The sequence below is a fragment of the Eretmochelys imbricata genome, chromosome 3, assembly GCF_965152235.1.
Source record: "Eretmochelys imbricata isolate rEreImb1 chromosome 3, rEreImb1.hap1, whole genome shotgun sequence".
In the NCBI taxonomy this organism is placed as follows: domain Eukaryota; kingdom Metazoa; phylum Chordata; order Testudines; family Cheloniidae; genus Eretmochelys; species Eretmochelys imbricata.
In genome coordinates, this window is record NC_135574.1 from 46,368,481 (window position 1) to 46,392,782 (window position 24,302).

At 43.6% G+C, this 24,302-nt stretch overlaps 1 protein-coding gene across 1 annotated transcript in view; it reads left to right on the forward strand.

The window, feature by feature from the left end:
• Positions 1 to 333: 333 nt before the first annotated feature.
• Positions 334 to 24,302, forward strand: part of MLIP (muscular LMNA interacting protein) — a 169,608-nt gene continuing 145,639 nt past the window's right edge. Inside the window, exon 1 of the mRNA XM_077811585.1 lies at positions 334 to 396. Within this exon, the coding sequence (XP_077667711.1) occupies positions 334 to 396 (63 nt within the window). The remainder of the gene's footprint in view (positions 397 to 24,302) is intronic.

A 24,302-nucleotide genomic window follows, 5' to 3' on the forward strand; every position in this document is an offset into this window, starting at 1 on the left:
TAGCTATTATTTTTCCAGTTCCTTTTCAGGGAGTCTTTAACACAAGCTTATTTTGTGGGGGTGAGGGACTCACGTTAAACAGTACTCACGTTAAACAGTTTGCTTTGATGCCAAAATAACATTTATTGTTATCTGAGGCCAGTTGCCTGCCTTCTCTCTAGGATTCTATTTGTGAAGTTTCTACGTCTATAAATGGAAACACTAGCTAACCAGAAATTATCACCAGCACTGCCTGATAGAGTTCTGTCTCACAACTTGAAAAGTACAGTGATATCTAATATGTAGTCAGATTAAATCACTTCTACCCAGGATCTGAGCGTCTTTCTCTGGGACATGGAGTTAGAAAAGCACGAAAAAGAAATCTCAGCAAAACACACCTTAAAGGAGAAGCTGACGGTAAGACATGTTGAGGTTTACTCTAGAAACATTTTAAACTTAATGGTGAGGAGGAAAGGCAAAGCAACTGTTGAACCTTAGAAAGGTTCCAGTAATATTTCCATGCTTCCTCCAGCCAGTGACCTTGAAGATTAGCAGGCTTAGTGTTGCATGTTGAAATTAATTATGAATGATATCTTTCAGTGGAAATGATGGCATTTCATTAGTGACATTTGTGCAGTTGCAGAGTTCAAAACTAATTCAGTACAATTATATAACCAAACCCATATCACTTTTCTTCCAGGATTTCTTTATCAGAGTGTTTTCATGCCCTTGCAGTTTATTTTACATAAACATACTTCAGTAAAGGGCAGGTTGATTAGGAAATTTTATCGGCTCATTCACTGGAAACTTGAAAATGAATTTAAACTGAAATAGGTGACCACAAGAAAAAAGAATGGTCAAAAATGCAATTTTATGTCAGAGTAACATAGTATTTAAATACAGCTCTACAGTGCAAAATAGAACTTGTTAATACTAAAGGTCATTTCCCAGACATCACCAAAGTGTCATATGATTCATATTATTAAATTGATAAGCTGTACTTAGTGCAAGTGATTGCTGATTTCTTTCTTAAATAAAGATGACAATGTACTGTGATCCTAAGAGGAAGGTAATACTATTGTTGCATTATGGTCTATTATTTTGCTTCACAATGGGACAGAGTTTATTCATGTTTGGCAGTAAATTATTCCTCAAGTAACCCCATTTAAATGAGACTATAGGTGGGGTGATATGTTACTCAGTGATAATATTGGTATCAGAATCTGACCCTAAACTGGTAATTACACATAGACCCTGATTGAGATGGAGGTAGGTTGGCTAGTGAGTCTAGGAGATCTTGAAACAAAATGTTAACTAGTTTCTCTATCTCAACTACTATGAATTTTTCAGGTAGAAAATGAATGTTTCTTTAAACAGTACTACCTGAAGGAGTTTTCAGATACTATTTATGTTAGTATTTTGTAAGAAAGCTAGTCAATCGTTATTAATACTTCAGACTATGCAAGAAATACTACATCTTTCTCATTTATGGCAAGATCCATAAAACGTAAAGAAAAAATATCAAGGGTTAAATCACTTAGATAATTTATACAAGCTGCAGGAAAAAATATGCCTTGAAGTTCTAGTTTTGTATAGATCCTGTGGAAAAAAATAATATAAACATGTAATTAAAGATTGTATCATAATGCATACACACAAGAGGCCCAATTTTTAAGTTTTCCCAGGCAACTTTAATTCTAGCATTTCCTCACCTTTAATACTTGATTTTGCAACCTTAATGTTCTTCTAATGTTGTTTTTTAAAAATCTAACTGAGAAAAACAAATTTCATTATTTGGAATCACATTGACATGCATGTGGGCCAGCCACAGGGTTGGATTCACAATATAGACCTCTGCCACTTCATTTAACAAAGTAATGAATAGAGGACAACAACCTACTAGTTCTATATGGACCAGACACTAGAGAAGGATGTGTATGTGAGAGAGATTTTCCCAGCGAGTTTCAGAAATATTTGGTGATGGCAGAAGAATGGTGAGACTCAGGAATCTTGAACTCTATTTCAGTTCTGGAGGAATTGTGCTGAAGTGGTCACAGACCCTTCTGTCTGTTTCCTCTAAAACTGACCCTTTCTGCTCCTGTCTTCTCATGCCTATCCTAGGCCTGTCCCTTCTCTCTCATCCTCCACCTCTTCATTCCAGTCCAAATCTCCTTGCCCACCCAGTTCCCATCTCCCAGACGGGAGACCCCACCTGAATCCCATTCTTCCCCACACAATGGTTCCCAGTCCAAATCCCTACCTCTCGTAATCCACCCTGGGCTTCTCATCTGATCTGAGTCTCTCCTCTTTGAAACAAGCAGATCAGCTCAATGTTCAAACATAATTTAAGAATCAGTGTCAGTTTTTAATCCAGATATCATGTATAAACATTACTGTTGGTGTTTCCACGTATTTGTATTCAGTGTATAGTGAGTGTGTAAACAAAGATAAATGCTGTATGAGATAACAACTCTATAATTTAAACTCTATGAATTAGACTACACTGCAATATTTTATATTCTGTCTTATACTTTGCTGATTGTTCCAAATATTTCCACCCTTTTGTTCACTAGAACAAAGTTCTGATCACAGGTTTCTACAGTTCTCAGAAATGTTCAGTGACTATCCAGAGACTAGTTCATACTCAAGATACTATGTGTCTCCAAAGTGGGACAGCCTCACTGTACATAAAGGAGTCATTGCCTTCTGATTCTTTGATAAATAGGAATTATTGTCCCCCTAAATTTCTGAAATCTGGCTCTGTTGCTCATTCAAACCATACTGTGGACCAGATCCTCAGCTAGTGTAAGTCAGTTTATACTGAAAGTGTGGATGATTTACTCTGACCAGTGAGGATCTGGTCCTCCATATCACCAGACACCCTGAAAAGTTCTCTTTGTACATACTTCATAAATATAAGGCACTCTCTACCATCTCACTTAATAATGTCCAGACTTTACTTTAAAGTAAGACTTTACCTCTGTTAATCTTCAATAGATCAGCCTAACCGGACTCATGGGGCTATCTTTTTACACTTGTGACTTTGTTATATGCTCACAAGGCACAATTTATTAAACAGCTCTATTGATATGAAGGTAGATACTGAGTTCAAAATAATCTTCCTGATTCTATTCCTGATTTCTCACCCACTGATACAGGAAGAACTCTCCTCCCAGCCATTTGAAAGGCTTTTATTATATTTCACATTTTATCTATTTCCTATTTGAACAATTGTAGCAAATTGACACTGCCATCCTTAACAGAAATGTTCAATCTTTGCACTACCAATTTTCAGGTTTATAAAACACAATTGACTTTTAGGGCAAATCAAATAATGGTAAAGAAAAGCCACAGAGGGACAACAAATTAAGCCAAACCAATATGTAGAGTGGAAAAAATAGCATGTGTTGCTTGAAGAGGCATTAGGATTATGCTTTGAGTGATGATATGTGCTCTATATAAGAAAGGACTGAAGGATTTAGACTAGAGAATTATTATTTGCTTTTCACAAGTCATATCTGGATCCAGCTAGTACTGACCCAAATGATTTAAATCAAATCCCCCAAAGTCAAAAGTTACTATGCTGTGATGGTGTGAAGTAGAGCTTGTCACAATTCTCTTGTAGAGATTTCTACGATTATCTAAAAGACACTTATGTTTCCTGTGCATCTGCCTGAAAAACAATGGAGTTCCCTCAACTGATAGCTGTGTTTGCACGCCCTCATTAGTAAAATGATTGCTCCCACTTGGATGTCTCCGGGACAGTGGGGATCAGGAAGGTCTGGCTAAGTGTGAGCGAGTGAGAAAACTGGGATATTTTCTTGGTAGTTTAAGGTGCTGTGGCCTTCTTGATAAACCTTTTTACTTCTTCCCTCCAAACAAATTTCATCCCCTCCTACTCTTCAAATTGCTTCACTGACTCCTCAGAGCACTGAGCTACCTATTCTGTAAACTGTAATCGTAAATTGACAGGTGAGTACCTAGTGCATAAATCCTCATGAAGACTTGAGGCAAAATGCAAAAAAAAAAAAGGCCACTGTTAGTGAATGACCCCGATCCTGTTGCCAGTGAGCAGAGGACAATCTCCCTATCGAGTGGACCAAAAAAGAACCCTCATACATAAAAGCAAGTGCCAAACCTACTGGAATCGTGGTTACAATTCTGTAGCATTTGTCCGTTGTCCACCCCTTCCCCCTCCCCGTCTTCCCTCTCAATACCAGACTCGCTCTTCCTGCACTCCCCACTGCTCCCTTCTTCTTCCCTTCAAAAGCCCCCTTACCCTCCCTATTCCCTGACACATTAATACTCCCACTGCTGCCATTCCTTTTAACCTTCCTCTACCCCCAGTCAAAACAAACAGCAAAGTAAGTTGAAACTTGCGCCAGTGATCATCTATCCCCTCCATCCTCCACTCCTCATCTGGTACTGGGTCCTTGAGACTTCAAAATCTTCAGGGTGCGATCTGTCTCTTCCTATGTATTTGTACAGTGCTTCGCACATGAGGCCCTGATCCTGATGGGGTCTTTCTTTTGCGGCTACCATCACATAACCAGTAAATGATAAATAATCCTAACCTAAGCTCCAGGTCTTAGGCTGTGTACTCCATCAGTGCAAGTCCCATCACCTGAACTTCTCTTCCAACATATCTAAATGTAAATAGTGTGACCAAGCTGCTGTGCTGGCTGGGTCTGTGTGTGTGGAACCTCCACAGGCAGCCCCTGAAAGATGTGATGCTCCTCCCAGATGGGAAGGGCCCCGACTCAGAGAATATCCCTGGGAAGAGTTCAGGGTGGGGCATGGTTTCTGCCCAGGGAAAGCAGAAGTGTTTTGGAGTCAGGAACAGGAGGGGAACTGCCTCTGTCCTCTCTTCCAGGATTAAATAGATTCTGTTCTTACTGAGCTCGTGCCTGTTTATGCTAACCCATCAAGAGGGAGATTGAGGTCATGCAGCAGGGCAGCCCTCACCCCAATGGGATATCTTCTGTCTTCTGGCAGATTGGACACAGGTTCCATCTACTAAAATGCTACTGCATCAGTGAGCTGGTACAGCAGTCAGCTTGGGTGCAGGGTGTTGTGCTCTGGAATCCTTGTTCTCTGCATTTGTTCTTCTCTCTCCTGCCTCCAGAGGGAAATCACTTAGTTCAGGATCACTTGGTGGTGGTGAACCGACAGCTCTGCCAAAACTCTTATCTGTTCTGTTTTCTGAGCACATCTCTCCTTTCACTTTTCCCTCATTCTGTTCTAGTTGGGGGAGACCTAAGTGGGAGCTTTTTAAAATAAGTTGTGTCCCCCCCCCACACACTTTCCAGTCTCACTTTACTAGATTCACCACTGAGAAGGATACATTGTTTTCAGCGCTGTTAGTGATCCCTCTTCCACAATAAGAACTGCTGCGCTGTACTATCAAAGTATTTCCCATTTAGTACCAGGCATGGCTACATTTTCCACCCTTCTTTTAGGGGACTACCAAGTCAGTATTGAATCAGTTCAGTTCTCCAAACACTCCATACGTTTTTATCCAACAAAAATGCACTTGGATTTTGAACTAGAGACTTTTGTTGTGAATCTTCTTTCCACAACTATTACAATATTATTTATGTTAACTCATGCAAATCCCACATGCCTTGAAAGGAGTCCCACTGAAGTCTATGGAGCTGCTCTGAGGACTAAAGCGAGCCGTGTTTGACCCTTAGCAAGTTAGGTTAAACTTCCCACATATCAACTCTCCAGGGTCCCAGTGTGACACTAAGTTATGTTGCTCATAAGGGGAATTATGATGCAGAAGAATTTAACCTAAAATCAATTAAATCTATTGGATTCAAGCTAAGCCATAGTCAGATACAAAACTGCAAAGAGAAAAGAAGCCTAAACACGGTATAAAATGCACAATCAATTTTATTGTCAATTTGACAGCTACAATATATAACAAAAGTTGACAGTACCAGTAAGCAAATATGTTCTGGAAAACTGTAGAAAATACAGGTGTCAATTAAGTAGAACATTACATTTAAAGGAGATTGAATTAAAGATTTTATTTCTATTACAGTTCGTCTCTTTGTTCCCCGGACTTTCGTTGTCTAGTGGATTAATAATGGAGAGTTATTCTCAGCAGTGTATATCAAACACAGTACATCCCACGTGCAGTTAGTGCCGCTTTGTGTGTGTGAATAGATCATCCCAGTTTATCAGAGAGGAGTGAGTTACAGCCTGCTCTAAAGCTGGTCAGACTCCACATCAGTCTGACTTCATCTGGGAGCTTGTCATAGCTGAGTCCCCCTCATGCCGGGGATGTGTTGTCTGCAGTTCCTATGGGTTCTGAGCTGCCTTGTTCCAAAGAAGTGCAATTGTCCTGGTGGATCATAAAGGGAGACAGGGCCACTGCAGTACCTCTGAATGGCTTTGAAGATGAGGACCAAAGGCTTGAACTGGCAATGGGAGTGGATTGGGAGTCCAGGAGGGAGCTGAGCCACCAAGGTGGTGTGCTCTTAATGTCCTGTCTGGCCAGCGGGGTAGACTGCACAAACTGGAGCTTCTGCCTTGCTAACCTTTAGAGCCCCAGAGACCGTGATATACAATAACTCTGCATGGAGGTGTTATGTGTGGGTCATCTGAGAGGTAGGAGTGAAGTTTCCTAGCAAGCTGCAGGTGCCAGAATGCTTGTCACCACTGATACTGATTGTCTAGGCTTAGTGATGAATCAAACAGGACCAGAGCTGTGCACCATTTTGACAAATGAGGGGGAGATTCCTTTGATGAAAGGGGAGGACAGAATCCTGGCAAGTCCTTGAAGTATTTCCCCTTTCTGATCGGCACCTCTTTACTCTTGCCTGAGTTGGGTTAAAGCCAACTGCACTTCATCCAGATGCTCATCACCTGTAGGCATTGTGAAACCCTTGTGATTGCATCGGTGGAAAAGGAGAGCTACAGATGATATCATTACCACGGTCTTGGCAGCAGGTTCCTTGAATTGTCACCAAGTGGTCTCATGGAGATGTTGAAGAGGAGGAGAGGGGACCATATCCTAAGGACCCTGCAGGTGAGGCATTTCAGGGATGATCTGCAGTTGTATATTTGTATATTTACTCTCTGGATCTTCATGGTGAGGAATGACTGGAACCTTTGTAATGCTGCACCATCTACTGTAGCAAAGTCATGCAAGTGGAACAGGGACACATTGTGAGCCACTGTAGTGAAGGCTGCAGAGACCTTGAGTATATTAGCACTGAAACATAGCCTGGGCTGTGTGCTTGTCAGAAGCCTGATTGTGAAGCATGCAGAATGTTGGCAACTGTCATGTGTTTCCAAAAGATTTCCCCCAGGAATGTGAAATTGGAGATAGGATGATGTTTTCTGTATGCAGTGCTGGCTTTTTGAGGGTTTGTCCAACAAACAATTGCTTGTCCCCCCCACAATAAAAAGGTAGTTTTCATAGATTCCAAGGCTGGAAGAAACTGCTGTAAACATTTAGCCTGACCTTCTGTATAGTACATACCTTAGAATGTCCCCAGAATAATTCCCAGGCATATCTTTTAGAAAAACATCCAATCTTGATTTTTAAAATGGCCAGTGTTGAAGTATCCACCATGACATTTAATAAGTTGTTCCAATGGTTAATTACCTTCTTCTGTTCCCAAGCCCTCTTTAGCCATAGATAATAAAACCTGTCATAAAGACAAACACTCACGGTAGCTCCTGCATAAACAGATCTCCGCACTTTTAAAAGTGCTCTTTGATTTTAAAAGCACTCAACGTTACAGCAGCAGTTACTGCAAGTCTGTCAGTGTTATCCATTGCTGAAATGAACTTTTGGAAATTGCCCTTGTGACAGTAAATGATGGAAAAGAAGGGACATGATTAATGAGAAGGAAAGACGCAATGGGGATTGTCAGAGGACTGTGCTTTCATCGTAACATTTATTACATACAGTACATGTGGTAAAAATATTTTCCATATTCTCTTTGCAGCAATTGTCAAATACCTGAACATGTCAAGTCATTTTGCCAATATTATCCCCATTGGGAGAGGTTTTAAATATACTGGTATTTAGGATAAAGTTAGTTTTAAAGGTTCTAAACTATTTTAGAAACTTTACAGAGCACTAGCTATTTTTCACATTTCACTGCCTGGCTCTTGATGTCTGTCCCAAGGTAATATTTAGACAGCAGTGTTCCCAAACTTCCTCCCTAGAAATGGATTGAAACTGATTCAGAAAGATAGGACAGAGATGGACAGAAATGAAAGCATTTTTATTTTTGTCAAGCTCAGTTTTTCCCTCCTCCACATCTGTGGTATCCTCTCTGGATTAGAAAGGATAGTCCAAATTTTAGGGCATTAGCCTAAGATTTGGATTCAGTTCCCTACTCTACCACAGACTCTGTGACCTTGGGCAAGTTACTTAGCTTCCCCGTACCTTAGTTCTCCATCTGAACATGGGGATAAGAGCATTTCCCTATTTCACAGTGGTGTCCTGAGGATATACATTAAAGATTGTGAGGTACTCATTTGCTATGGCGATGGCCATATAAGTACCTTAGATAGGCAGGTTTCCTTCCTTTACCCTCTTCTCTATAGCTGTGTCCCTAGTGTCATGTGCCCTCAGTCGCCCTCCCTCATAAACCTGAGCCCAAATCCAAACTGCATTATGAGGTGACACTTTAATCATAGTGTAGCCATATTACCACCACCAAAAGAGCCAATCGCTAGAATGCAGTGAGGAGGAGAAGGCTTCATGTTCCTCCCTTACCCGGTCAGCACCCCCCTAGCATTCCTTAAAATGGCCTCCCGGAGAGCTTCCTCTGCTGGGCTGGTAATTCATTATGATGATGCTACAACAAAAGCATCCAGGACCAGATAAAAGCATAGGTATAAAGGCCTTGAGTCCTGTGATTAGGTAAGACTCTTCATTTAGCTTTCATGTAAAAAAGTAAGGAGGTGGGGGGGAGGGGGAAGAGGCAGTGAGGAGGAAGGAAGGGGCATGGGATAGGGGCAGGGGGAGGGGATGTGGGAGTGAGGGGAAGGGGATAGGGGACAGTGGGGAAAGGGCAGTGGGTAGGGGACTGTGGGGAGAAGAATGGGAAGAGGTGGGGACAGAAGGCAGTAGGGAGGTGAAGAGGGATGGGATGGGGAAGAAAAGGGGATAGGGAAATGGAAGGGGGGAAGTGGGAGCCTGGCAGATGGCCCATTGAACTCCCCTCCTGTCATAAATATAAAGGGAAGGGTAAACCCCTTTAAAATCCCTCCTGGCCAGAGAAAAAAATCCTCTCACCTGTAAAGGATTAAGAAGCTAAAGGTAACCTCACTGGCACCTGACCAAAATGGCCAATGAGGAGACAAGATACTTTCAAAAGCTGGGAGGAGGGAGAGAAACAAAGGGTCTGTGTGTCTGTCTATAGTCTGTCTTTGCCGGGGATAGACCAGGAATGGAGTCTTAGAACTTTTAGTAAGTAATCTAGCTAGGTACGTGTTAGATTATGATTTCTTTAAATGGCTGAGAAAAGAATTGTGCTGAATAGAATAACTATTTCTGTCTGTGTATCTTTTTTGTAACTTACGGTTTTGCTTCGAGGGGTTCTCTATGTTTTGAATCTAATTACCCTGTAAGGTATCTACCATCCTGATTTTACAGGGGGGATTTCTTTATTTCTATTTACTTCTATTTCTATTAAAAGTCTTCTTGTAAGAAAACTGAATGCTTTTTCGTTGTTTTCAGATCCAAGGGTTTGGGTCTATGGTCACCTATGCAAATTGGTGAGGCTTTTTATCCAACATTTCCCTGGAAAGGGGGGGTGCAAGTGTTGGGAGGATTGTTCATTGTTCTTAAGATCCAAGGGTCTGGGTCTGTAGTCACCTGGGCAAATTGGTGAGGCTTTTTACCAAAACTTGTCCAGAAAGTGGGGTGCAAGGTTTGGGAAGTATTTTGGGGGGAAAGACGTTTCCAAACAGCTCTTCCCCAGTAACCAGTATTAGTTTGGTGGTGGTAGCGGCCAATCCAAGGACAAAGGGTGGAATATTTTGTACCTTGGGGAAGTTTTGACCTAAGCTGGTAAAGATAAGCTTAGGAGGTTTTTCATGCAGGTCCCCACATCTGTACCCTAGAGTTCAGAGTGGGGGAGGAACCTTGACATGGTGGCAGAGTGGTGGGATTAACCTGAAATCATTTTGAGATCCAGTTGAGATTTTTTGAACTAGAAATACAGATTTTAAAAAGGAAATTTTTTTTTCCTTTGGAAAGGAAGTCCAGAAAGCAGCTGAAACTGAAAGCAGCTTGTTTTCTCTCTGCTTTGGAGCCAGAGCTGAGACAAAAGGGGATTATCTTTGTGAATTGCAGGTTTTCTTTGCCTGGAGGCAGGGTACTTAGCCTCCTGCAGGGAAATTCACAGTCTTGGTAAACCAGAAGTTTTTTTTTTCTAAAAGTAAACGGAGGGGGGGGGGGAGGGGTGTTCTACCCATTTGCCTGGAGACAAAAGTGGCAGGTTTTTTTTTTTAGGATTTTGATTTTTTTGTTCTACAAGGAGCACAGGTTTGAAAAGGAAATTTTTTTTTCCTTTGGGCTGCTGGTAAGCAGGTTTCCAAGTAGTTGGAGGTTTTTTGCTTTGATTTGGGCCCAGAGCAGAGACAAGGGAATTGTCTTTTTCTGTAGGCTGACAATCACTATCAGAGAATAGGTATTCTATTCCAACACAGCAAAATTTTACAGCCAAGTTTTGTTTGTTTATTTCTAAACCTCGGGTGTAAAGTTAGTTAAAAACAGAGAGGTTAGAATGACCAAATCCGCAGCTCGACTACAGCTGGAATTAGCCAAATTTCAGGCTGAGGAAAAACAAAGGGAACATGAAAGACAGATAGAACTTATGCGGCTGAAAATGGAAGCAAGGGACAAAGAAATGGAAGCAAAGGCCAAAGAACTGGAGGAGAAGGAAAAAGAGAGGAAGCATGTGGAGGAGGTAGAGAAGATAAAGGCTCAGCGGAATATCCCAACAAACCCTAGCAATCCTTCTCCAAGTACCACTTCCCATCCCAGAAAGTTCCCCACCTACAAGGCAGGTGATGATACTGAGGCCTTCTTAGAAAACTTTGAAAAGGCCTGCCTTGGGTACAGCATCTCTACTGACCAATACATGGCAGAGCTGAGGCCACAGCTCAGTGGACCCTTAGCTGAGGTGGCAGCTGAAATGCCTAAAGAACACATGAACAAGTATGAACTGTTTAAATCCAAGGCGAGAGTCAGAATGGGGATAACACCCGAGTAGTCTCGTCGGAGGTTCAGAGCCCTAAGGTGGAAACCAGACGTGTCATTTACCCGACATGCCTACCACATTGTGAAACATTGGGATGCCTGGATATCAGGAGCAAGTGTTGAATCTCCAGAAAATTTGCCCTTCCTAATGCAAATGGAACAATTCTTAGAGGGTGTTCCTGAGGAAATAGAAAGATACATCCTAGATGGGAAGCCCAAAACTGTAATCGAGGCAGGAGAGATTGGAGCCAGATGGGTGGAGGTGGCAGAGAAAAAGAAAACTGGTCGCAGTTGGAGTGGAGACCAGAAGGGACAACCCCAGATCACACCCTATTACCGGGGGCTGCCCAAAGCCCCACCTACCTCCCAAAGAACCCTCCAGACCCCTTATCGTCCCACCACCCCATTCTCCAGCAACCCACCTCACCCCGGTGACCCGTCAGCTGGACGATGTTTTAAATGTAACGAGCTGGGGCATGTAAAGGCCAACTGCCCCAAGAACCCCAACAGATTACAGTTCATTGCACCGGAATCACACCAGAGGTCCGCAGGCCCAGATACCTCCCAGATACCCTTGGAGCGGAGGGAAACTGTGAGTGTGGGCGGGAAGAAGGTCACCGCGTGGAGGGACACCGGAGCACAAGTGTCAGCTATCCATGCTTCCTTAGTGGACCCCAATTTAATCAACCCAGAGATCCAAGTGATGATTCAACCCTTCAAGTCCAACTCTTTTGATTTGCCTACAGCCAAGTTGCCTGTCCAGTACAAGGGCTGGTCAGGAACGTGGACTTTTGCAGTCTATGATGATTATCCCATCCCCATGCTGTTGGGGGAAGACTTGGCCAATCATGTGAAGCAGGCCAAGAGGGTGGGAACGGTCACCCACAGCCAGCCTAAACAAGCCATGAGGCCTAGCTCTGTTCTGGAAACTTCTATCAGGACCCGGTCAGAGGTGATGGACCCGGACCCCAGGCCAATGTCTGCAACAGCAGTAGTGGATCCAGTCCCAGAGACCCAGATGGAACCAGTCCCAGAACCGGAACCAGCCGAACAACCAACACCAGACCCAGTGTCAGCACTGAATCCAGTACTTGCAACCTCAACACCAGAGGGCCCCACCGAACCTGAACTGGCAGCAGCCGATAACCCTACACAAGAGGCTCAGCCGGAGCCTGAATCCCAACATAGTGCACCAGCGGAGAGCGGTTCACAGTCAACAGAAACAGCTCCATCCCCTATATCGCTTCCAGAGGGACCAAGCCTAGGTCCACAATCCCATGAGGAACTGATGTCTCCAACACCAAGGGAACAGTTCCAGACTGAACAGGAAGCAGAAGAAAGCCTCCAGAGAGCTTGGACGGCGGCACGGAGCAACCCACCGCCTCTCAGCTCTTCAAATCGATACAGGTTTGTTGTAGAAAGAGGACTTTTATACAAGGAAACTCTTTCTGGTGGACACCAGGAAGACTGGCATCCTCAGAGACAGTTGGTAGTTCCAACTAAATACCGGGCCAAGCTCTTGAGCTTAGCCCATGATCACCCTAGTGGCCATGCTGGGGTGAACAGAACCAAAGACCGTTTGGGGGGGTCATTCCACTGGGAGGGAATGGGCAAGGATGTTTCTACCTATGTCCAGTCTTGTGAGGTGTGCCAAAGAGTGGGAAAACCCCAAGACCAGGTCAAAGCCCCTCTCCAGCCACTCCCCATCATTGAAGTTCCATTTCAGCGAGTAGCTGTGGATATTCTGGGTCCTTTTCCGAAAAAGACACCCAGAGGAAAGCAGTACATACTGACTTTCATGGATTTTGCCACCCGATGGCCAGAAGCAGTAGCTCTAAGCAACACCAGGGCTAAAAGTGTGTGCCAGGCACTAGCAGACATTTTTGCCAGGGTAGGTTGGCCCTCTGACATCCTCACAGATGCAGGGACTAATTTCGTGGCAGGAACTATGAAAAACCTTTGGGAAGCTCATGGGGTAAATCACTTGGTTGCCACTCCTTACCACCATCAAACAAATGGCATGGTGGAGAAGTTTAATGGAACTTTGGGGGCCATGATACGTAAATTCGTAAATGAGCACTCCAATGATTGGGACCTAGTGTTGCAGCAGTTGCTCTTTGCCTACAGAGCTGTACCACACCCCAGTTTAGGGTTTTCCCCATTTGAACTTGTATATGGCTGTGAGGTTAAGGGGCCATTGCAGTTGGTGAAGCAGCAATGGGAGGGATTTACACCTTCTCCAGGAACTAACATTCTGGACTTTGTAACCAACCTACAAAACACCCTCCGAACCTCTTTAGCCCTTGCTAAAGAAAACTTACAGGATGCTCAAAAAGAGCAAAAAGCCTGGTATGATAAACATGCCAGAGAGCGTTCCTTCAAAGTAGGGGACCAGATCATGGTCTTAAAGGCGCTCCAGGCCCATAAAATGGAAGCATCGTGGGAAGGGCCATTCACGGTCCAGGAGCACCTGGGAGCTGTTAATTATCTCATAGCATTCCCCACCTCCAACTGAAAGCCTAAGGTATACCATATTAATTCTCTAAAGCCCTTTTATTCCAGAGAATTAAAGGTTTGTCAGTTTACAGCCCAGGGAGGAGACGATGCTGAGTGGCCTGAAGGTGTCTACTACAAAGGGAAATGTGCTGGTGTTGTGGAAGAGGTGAACCTCTCCATGACCCTTGGGCGTATGCAGTGACAGCAGATCAAGGAGCTGTGCACTAGCTACACGCCAGCGTTCTCAGCCACCCCAGGACTGACTGAACGGGCATACCACTCCATTGACATAGGTAATGCTCACCCAATTAGGGTCCAACCTTACCGGGTGTCTCCTCAAGCTAAAACTGCTATAGAACGGGAGATCCAGGATATGTTACAGATGGGTGTAATCTGCTCCTCTGAAAGTGCATGGGCATCTCCAGTGGTTCTAGTTCCCAAACCAGATGGGGAAATACGTTTTTGCGTGGACTACCGTAAGCTAAATGCTGTAACTCGCCCAGACAACTATCCAATGCCACGCACAGATGAACTATTAGAGAAACTGGGACGGGCCCAGTTCATCTCTACCTTGGACTTAACCAAGGGGTACTGGCAGGTACCGCTAGATGAATCTGCCAAGGAAAGGTCAGCCTTCACCACACATCTCGGGCTGTATGAATTTAATGTACTCCCTTTCGGGCTGCGAAATGCACCTGCCACCTTCCAAAGACTTGTAGATGGTCTCCTAGCGGGATTAGGAGAATATGCAGTCACCTACCTTGACGATGTGGCCATATTTTCGGATTCCTGGGTAGACCACCTGGAACATCTACAAAAAGTCCTTGAGCGCATAAGGGAGGCAGGACTAACTGTTAAGGCTAAGAAGTGTCAAATAGGCCTAAACAGAGTGACTTACCTTGGACACCGGGTGGGTCAAGGAACTATCAGCCCCCTACAGGCCAAAGTGGGTGCCATCCAAAAGTGGCCTGTCCCAAAGTCAAAGAAACAGGTTCAATCCTTCTTAGGCTTGGCCGGTTATTACAGACGATTTGTACCGCACTACAGCCAAATCGCCGCCCCACTGACAGACCTAACCAAAAAGAAACAGCCAAATGCTGTTCAGTGGATTGAAAAGTGTCAGAAGGCCTTTAACAAGCTTAAAGAGACACTCATGTCTGACCCTGTACTAAGGGCCCCAGACTTTGACAAACCGTTCCTAGTAACCACAGATGCGTCCGAGCGTGGTGTGGGAGCAGTTTTAATGCAGAAAGGACCTGATCAAGAATTCCACCCTGTAGTGTTTCTCAGCAAAAAACGGTCTGAGAGGGAAAGCAACTGGTCAGTCACTGAAAAAGAATGTTACGCCATTGTCTACGCTCTGGAAAAGCTACGCCCATATGTTTGGGGACGGCGTTTCCACCTGCAAATCGACCATGCTGCACTGAAGTGGCTTCACACCGTCAAAGAAACTAACAAAAAACTTCTTCGGTGGAGTTTAGCTCTCCAAGATTTTGATTTCGACATCCAACACATCTCAGGAGCTTCTAACAAAGTGGCTGATGCACTCTCCCGTGAAAGTTTCCCAGAATCAACTGGTTAAAATCGTCCTTGAGATGTAGAAAAATTGTTAGTCTTTATGTACTTGGTAGTATATTTAGAGATACATGTGTCTTATTAACTCTGTTTTCCTAGAGCTCCAGGAAGAAATCCCAGCCAGTGTTTCATCCTAGCTGAGATTTGGGGGACGTGTCATAAATATAAAGGGAAGGGTAAACCCCTTTAAAATCCCTCCTGGCCAGAAAAAAAAATCCTCTCACCTGTAAAGGGTTAAGAAGCTAAAGGTAACCTCGCTGGCACCTGACCAAAATGACCAATGAGGAGACAAGATACTTTCAAAAGCTGGGAGGAGGGAGAGAAACAAAGGGTCTGTGTGTCTGTCTATAGTCTGTCTTTGCCGGGGATAGACCAGGAATGGAGTCTTAGAACTTATAGTAAGTAATCTAGCTAGGTACATGTTAGATTATGATTTCTTTAAATGGCTGAGAAAAGAACTGTGCTGAATAGAATAACTATTTCTGTCTGTGTATCTTTTTTGTAACTTACGGTTTTGCCTCGAGGGGTTCTCTATGTTTTGAATCTAATTACCCTGTAAGGTATCTACCATCCTGATTTTACAGGGGGAATTTCTTTATTTCTGTTTACTTCTATTTCTATTAAAAGTCTTCTTGTAAGAAAACTGAATGCTTTTTCGTTGTTTTCAGATCCAAGGGTTTGGGTCTGTGGTCACCTATGCAAATTGGTGAGGCTTTTTATCCAACATTTCCCTGGAAAGGGGGGGTGCAAGTGTTGGGAGGATTGTTCATTGTTCTTAAGATCCAAGGGTCTGGGTCTGTAGTCACCTGGGCAAATTGGTGAGGCTTTTTACCAAACCTTGTCCAGAAAGTGGGGTGCAAGGTTTGGGAAGTATTTTGGGGGGAAAGACGTTTCCAAACAGCTCTTCCCCAGTAACCAGTATTAGTTTGGTGGTGGTAGCGGCCAATCCAAGGACGAAGGCTGGAATATTTTGTTCCTTGGGGAAGTTTTGACCTAAGCTGGTAAAGATAAGCTTAGGAGGTTTTTCATACAGGTCCCCCCATCTGTACCCTAGAGTTCAGAGTCGGGGAGGAACCTTGACACCTCCTGATAAGCCCCACTGCTCTGTACCTGGACCACACTGATGAGCCCTCCATTGAGCCCCAACCAGCTGCACTCGGGCCCCCTGTTAAGCCCCTCACACCCAGACCCCTCATGCTGAGCCCCATCCCCCACACCTAGACACCCCTGCTAAGCCCCAACCACCTTCACCTGGATCCCCCTGCAGAGTCCCATTGTCTCTGTACCCAGAACCCCACAATGAGCCCCTGTGCACCCAGATCCTCCACTGAGCCATCTGCACCCAGATTGCCCCACGTAGAACCCTCTCACCCCACAAATCCTCTCACCCCATGCCTGGATCCCTCCACACTGAGCCCCTCCACACTTGGATCCTGCTGTGCTGAGCCTCCCTGACCTCACCTGGTGCCGAGGGTCAGGGTGTTTCTTGGGAAGGCCCTGCTCTTGCACTGTGTTAGGGTCGGGTTTAGCCTTACCGCCGTGTCCCTGCTCTGTGGAGGGCCGGGGGGCGGGAGCCTGCAGGATGGTTCATGCAGCCAATGGCCTGTTCTCCCCACTGCCATACTGGAGCCTCCACATTTATTTATTGACAAATAAAATTTGCTGAATTTTGCAGAATTGTAATATATTGTATGCAGAATTTTAATTTTTTTAGCATAGAATTCCCTCAGGAGTAAAGCTTGTAGCCCTCATGGTTGCAAAGAGAAGCTTAAAACCATTGCTGGAGCGTAACCGGTACAGTCAGACATATGCCTGAATGAACAGAACTCCTGGAACAATAGCTTTAAGAGGTGTGAAGTTCCCTGTACATCTCAATGGGGTATTAGAGCTGACCGGAAGAAGACAATTTCATTTCATAGCAACTTTCAAAGTTTGTAAACTTGTTTTCACTCTGCATTGGACTGAAAATGAAACCTTTTGTATGTTTTCATGAAAATGGAATTGAATTGGAATGTTCGTTTTCAGCTCAAAACCAGAGCTTTTAGATTTGGGAGAGGGTGGGAGAGAGAGAGAGGGAGAGCGACTGTCTGTCTGTCTCTCACCTATAGAGTGGTGGTTAGAACACTTGCCTTGGATGTGGGAGACCCACATTGAAGTTCCTGCTTTGCCTGATGCAGAGCAGAGTTTCATCCATAATCACCCTGAGATGGACAGCGCAGTGACTTGAGCCTGGGTTTCCCACACCCCATGGCAGGCTGTAGAAGTGAGAGAAAGTCTCTCTGTCTCTGTGTGCCCTAGACAAGTTTTTAGTGAAACATACATGTCTGCAAAACGGCATATTTAGCTGAAGTTTCATTTCATCAAAAATGTTTTGTCCAGATCTAGAGTTAAATCCAAGATCCAATTGTTCTGCAGGCAGCAGGGGTTGGTAGGAAGGAGAGGGTTCAGCATTCCACTGCATTCACCCAAGCACTGATGGCTGAGGTAAGTACTCTGCTACCACTCTTGTCTCTCTGGGGGTCCCTGTACCACCAATCCAAGTGGGGAGCAGATCAAAATTAGGAGTGGCATGATGGGCATGGACCCAATGAGGGTCCCCATGGCTTGGTGTAACCAGGGTGTAACCATTGCCTTAATCCAGTTTTGCAAACATCATTACATTATAACACGATGTCACCCAACCAAATCTGATGAACCTGTGTTTGTTCATCAGACTCAAGCAGGGTTTGTCTGGATCAGTTTGAATTTCCATCAGAAGCATTTGTCCAAACCGAATTTTTTATTGTGCTTTATCATGGTACATCTCAGAAACTGACATGCTTGTTGTCTGATAACAAGCACTGAAGTATCGGATTTATTATAAACATAGCTGGTTGTGTCTACTCTAAGGATGCTGAAGACTTTCTATTATAAGATCCAGTTTTCAGTTGCTTATAACTTTGCCAAACTTTAACTGTTTGGCCTAAAATGTTGCATGCTGATTGTCTGCCTCAGGCTGTTTTTTTTTTCTTTTCTTTTTTTAAAGTTTCACCCACAATAATTCAGCCATTTCAGAGAATAGTTAGGGAAAAATACATTGTTTTGGACATGCTATAAAATCCTAAATACTCTGAAAAATGAGTCTCTAGAGTCTGGAACCAAAAGATACTTAGAAGCCTCTCTGCCTCTTGCAGGTGCCTTAGCCTATCATTTAGGTACCACTGTCATTCTCAAAGCCTCTGCCCAGCTGCCGCCTAACTCCTGTTGGTGTCTAAGTCTCCATGGCGACAAAGTTTCTGCTGGTCGGTATTTGCAAAGCCATGTAAGCCCTGATGCCACCACACAGCGAACAAGCAGCTCGGAGCCCTAGCTCAAACCAGAGGCCAGGGGCATCATTTCCGAAAAATTCTATGGGTAGATGTGGGAATGTTCTATCCTGCAGTCTGGGGGAAGGGGAGGCAAAAAGTGGAAGACCTAATGGAGCATATAGACCTAAGAAAAGTCATGGGGAGCAACCGCCTCTTTGTCCCATAACAAATGATGCTTCTGCCAGAGGCCCTAAAGCAGGATACTCAAACTAGGTGAGGGAATACTGTCTTGCCTGTGGGGCTAATCCTGTTGGTGTGCCTTTCAGTTCTATGATTCTATCTTTTTTTGAAGTGGATCAAATCTTTTTGAAGTGATCAAAGCAAATAATCCTATGAAGCAGTTACATGCAATGAATATTAATAGATTATTGGGCTGCACACAACGTGTCAGCAGCCAGGGGTTGTTTAGAAAGTCTACGAATGAAAGCATAGGTGAAGCAATGGATACAGAATGGAAATACACACCCTCACCATTAAAAAAACATGCTAATGTAAAAACACTGGAAGGGGAAAAGAGTGGGAGAGAGGAACAGGGGTGTAAAAACAACATAGAGAAAACCAACTGAGAATTATTTTGGGGAAGTTCTATCACCTATAGGAGTGTGAGACTATGATTATAATGGTCCCTTCTGGCCTGGGAATCTCTGAATCTATTAGGAAAGAGATGAAAAGTGCAGCAATACTGAAAACTATAAATGCAATCCTTCAATAAACCGGAGATTTCAGAAAGATATTGAAGAACAAGGAGGGAAAAGAGAGAATAAAAAGAGGGGACACGATGGGTTGGACTTTCCATCCCCTTGCACCTTGTGTAGCCATTTACATCTGTGCAAAGTGCTCAGTAAGGTTTTTTGATTAATCTAGTACAATCACACTTTATTCCATTTATAAATAGTTTACATAGAGTTAATAAATAATTCCTAGATTTTTTTTTAAAATGGGAAATCAATTATTAGACTCCAACAGATCAACAGATTGCTTATAAATGTGGCTTATATCCATCTATGTCACCTTCTACTGATGTGTTCATAACTGTCTGACACATAGAGATCATGTCAGTAACATACATTAACATCTATTAATCATTAAATATTTATAAACCAATCACAAATCCTTATTGTAAAATGTGACCTCCTGCAGTGTGTCCTGTATTGCATAGGTAGGATGTTCAGATATATGGAGTGAAATACTCGCCCTATTGGAGTCAATGGAAGCTTTTTCATTGACTTCCTTAGGGCCAGGAGTTGCCTTGTCATTGAGAGTGATTCTGGAGAATTACTCTTTACTTACCATTATCAATTTGCCGTTGAGTTCCACACATCACTACTATTTTCGAAACTGAGTTTTACACAGGACTTACCACTCAACCTCTCTGGCATCCCAAACACGGAACTTGGCTGCATTATTTACTCATCTTTCAGACTCTCTTCTGGCATTAATAGTTTTTTTTTAAATGGCACCTCTCCTTGCAGAGATTCCAAGGGTAGCAATATATCTAGCAATAAAAATTTCCCTCATGCCCTCGAGTAACTGTCTGAGTACAACCTTGCTCTGTGTGAAGGAAAAATGTCAGCGTAGGAAGGGAGCAAGAGACGTGCTGCAGTAAAGAATCCTTTCCAGAAATGCATAGGCACTTTGCTCGATTTACTTTACTATTATTATTTCCATGGTTAGTTTCCCTTTGGTTTCAGGTTATGTCCATCCTTGGCTGTTGTTACTTCAGTGTTGAAGTAGCCTGCTCACTCGTCAGCATATTGTCCCAAAACAATACATCACATTTTCGTGTGATCTCACGACCTTCCGTCAACTTCTGAAGTGTTTGCAGAAGTTTGTAGCACTATGGTTCACCACACATCTCCAGAGGTATGAGACAACTGATACGTTCCAGCTTGACTTTAGTCTTGGGCCTAGGAATGAGATTGCCCTTTGCAGCATGCTGATTCAGGGGTACGTTCTATACTAGTAACCAGTCATTTTAGCATAAATAACCATGGAGCAATACTGGATGATATAAATATAATGGTGGGATTGCCTTTGTTTGCAATACGTTGAACTACATATTGCCAGTTTATTACCATACTCATCTGATAAATGTTCTGTTGGTTCTAACGCCTCTCCAGGAGCTAGGCAACTAAGCCAGGTTAATTTTCCCCTCTGCCTGATGAGGAGCAGGGACACAAATCTGGGTCTCTCACCTCCTATGAGAGTGTCCTAACCATTGGACTATGGGACATTATGGGGGAGGGCTTTCTCAGCCTCTCTTGTTGAAGCTGTTCCACTGTGTGTAAATAATTAAATGTTCTCTGGCTCAGAGAGACTGTTGCAGAATGCCTCTTTAACCTAGTGGTTAGGGCATTCAGTGAGGAGGTAGAATACCCAAGTTCAAATCCCTGCTCCTCCTTAAGCAGATGGTGTAATTGGACCATGGTCTTTTATGTCCTGTGTGAGTGCTGGTAACTACTGGGCTAAAGGTTGTAAGAGGGTTTTCTTCCTCCCCTTGCAATTTTGTGTTGGTTAAGATGTGCTCAGAGCACGTCTACTGGATTGGACCCCAAAAGCAAGATAGATGGGGGAATGCCTAGCTTTGTGAAACCCGCTGGGGCTTAGGTGCAAGTTAGGAGCCAAAGTATGGTGTTAGATGCCTTGGGGACTTTAATGGTGGCTACTTAGGCATGAACTGAGCAGAGGGTTTGTGAATGCCAATGACTTCTAAATGTTGGACTTAGAAACCTCAAGTGCCATCACTGAATCCCACCCCTAGTTTTCCTGCCTGCTTCTGCTTTTCAGTCATTAATAGAGCCTCCGTAAGGCTTGGTAAGGTGAAGAGTGAGCAAAAGGGTTCATTTTCAGTCTGTCACAAGAGTTAGCTCTTATTATACATCTCATGTAACAGATGTTGTAATACAACAGTTCAATTTATGGCTGACATTGTAAATAAGGAGTCTGAGCAAGACATGAAATACTTTTTGACACAAACAGCTCTGAGATGTCCATCCAAGCTCAAGTGCTGCTTTGGTTGTGCCTAAAGCTGATCTCTTAGCTTTGGTTTAGAAAAAAAACATGCTTATACATTTAAAAAAATAACCTATGTGGATGTTTTAGTGTACGAAAGCAATTAATTCTGATGGAAGCTGCATGGCTAACTGACATCACTACTTTGAAATGGAGGGGATAGGGCCGGTTTCTAGCACATATTAAAACCCTTTAAAGAGCACTTCTTCTCTTACTATCCCGCTCCTTCCTTAATAGTAGGGCTGCAGCAATTCAGTCACCAGAATGAGTCACACAATAAGATTTTAGTGTACCCCAGCAAAATAGTCTGTAGCCAAGTTCTGCTGCTATTCTTAGCAGTTCCACGCCCTGTGCCCAAAAAGATGGAAGATGAGCCTGTTGATAATGAATCATACTGGTGACTGACAGACTGGATAGTATCAAGTAGATGTTTGGCTTCTACACCAACTACCCTTATGAGTAAACAGCTCTACTAAAATAACGTACAGGGAGCAGAGAACCAGACCAATGGAAGGGAAGTTGCTTTAAAGTTGTAACACTAGGCCAGATCATGGCTCTCACAGTGACTACTTTTGTGTCATTCCATCAATGCAAAACTGGCTTAGTTTAATTCAGCAGTGCCCAACCTTATTACATAGGAGGGCCACATAAACTAAGTGCATCCTTGTGTGGGTCAAACACATTCTACATATGTTACTAAGATTTTAAGTCACCTGTATTGATCTCTATATATTTTAGGTTCAGCTTGTTTTGGTTGTATTTAGATAGGTTGTTTCTATGTACAGTACAGTCTATTTACACACTTGTGTAAACTAAAATGATGTAAAAACGATGACAAAATGCCATAAGTATATTGTGTTGAAGCAGGCCTCGGGCTTTATTAAATGCTCTAGCAGGTCAAATGTTGGGCACCCCTGGTTTAACTGATTACCTGAGGATTAACTCAGAATAGGGGGATCCCTGGGTGGAGTAGGGCAGACATAGCAGGCTTTATGCTGCCCCATCCTGGACTATTCCCATTAAAGCATGTTGGGGGGCTCCTGTGGGACAGCCACCTTTGTTCTCCCTGGATCCTACACCAAACCTATTTTGGACAGACCTGAGTGTTAAGCCCAGTCTCTTTAACTCACCTGTGTTTTGCATGAATGTTGCAGCAGGTATAGTCCTGTTTTGAGGAGTTTGGGCTCAGACCATTGTGGAATCTTACACACTATTGTCCAAGTTGTGGCATGTAACCACTTGCCCTCTTTGGGAGCTGCATCGCTCCAGGAAGCAATTATGGATCAGGAAGTCAACCCCTCACCAGACAGCCTGGAGAGCAGATGGTGCAGGCCACACAAGGAGAAGCCCATTTTACAAAAAGATCTTTGGTGTGGCCTGTTCTTCTTTGTTGGTCTCATTTGCAGGTTTCTTGAGTGTGTGTGGAATTGGTGCTATATATTTTCTTAAAGGCCTAGTCCTCCCATGCAGCAGAGATCGAGAGAACTCACAGTGAAAACTCATCCATCTTAAAGCAGTGGATATGGAACTAAATGGGTTTTACTCCCTTCTTAAAAATGTTGTTGCCCCTTTTTGACCTGAGCAACGGACAGGACCTTCTGTCCCAGAGGTAGACCTCAATCTTTAAGGAATAAGGACTGTAAGAACTGACACTGACCAGAGCGCTTGTTAGAGATGGGAGTGTGTGATCTTCGGTAAGCGTGCATATAGATTATTTTGTTTTTAATATGTTTTCTCTGTAATGCTTTCACCTTGAGAATAAATGTGCTTGCTTAGAAAGAGTGGTGTGGTAACTTAAAACCATGGGCAATTACAACTGTTCATAGCTTTTGAAGAGAAAGCAAAGCAAAGCAGAGTTTGGTTTTTGAGTGGCCTTATTTATAGGAGAATTCACAGTGCAGGCAGGGAACTGTGAAGTCTGGAAATATCATGGCCAGAAGGAAGAGACATGAAGGTCTCCACCCAAGAGAGTTGACGTATGGGGAGCCAGAATCACAAGAGCTGGTGTCCTTGTTAGAGCATAGAGGGGGAATAGAAGTGCAATTGCCCTGAATTGTGACATCAAGAACAAAAGGAGCAGTTTCTTAGCTTATAGTCCCAAGTCTTTTTAGCTAACAGACCCAAAAGCATGTGCTCTAGCTTTTTCCAGAGTCAACTTGTGTATACAGGTGCTCGACTCTCTTCCTGCTTCTTAGCCTCCCTAGTTTCCAGCTTGTCTTTCTCACCCTTCTTCTGCACCCCCCCCACCCCCAGCCTGCTCACAATATCCAGTTAAATGAATATGCACACACAAGCAACTTCTCTCCCATCCCCCACCTGGTCACAATACCCAGTCAAAGGCTATGTCTGTGCTACAGACCTTACAGCAGCACAGCTCTACTGCTATAGATATAAGGTCTCCCATGTAGCTGCTCTTTGCTGGTGGGAGAAATCTCTCCTGCCGGCATGTGCTGTCTACACCAGCATTTTTGTTAGTGAAATTTATGTTGGAAATTTAGTGTGTTTTTTCCACTCCCCTTACCAACAGAAGTGCTAGTGTAGACAAAGACAAACCCTTGGCCCGCATGGTGCTAGTTCATGCCCAGATGTTATTAGGCCTGGTTTTAGGTGTGGCTCCATAAATGTTCCTTTCAACTACCTTAAGTGAAGGGTTAACA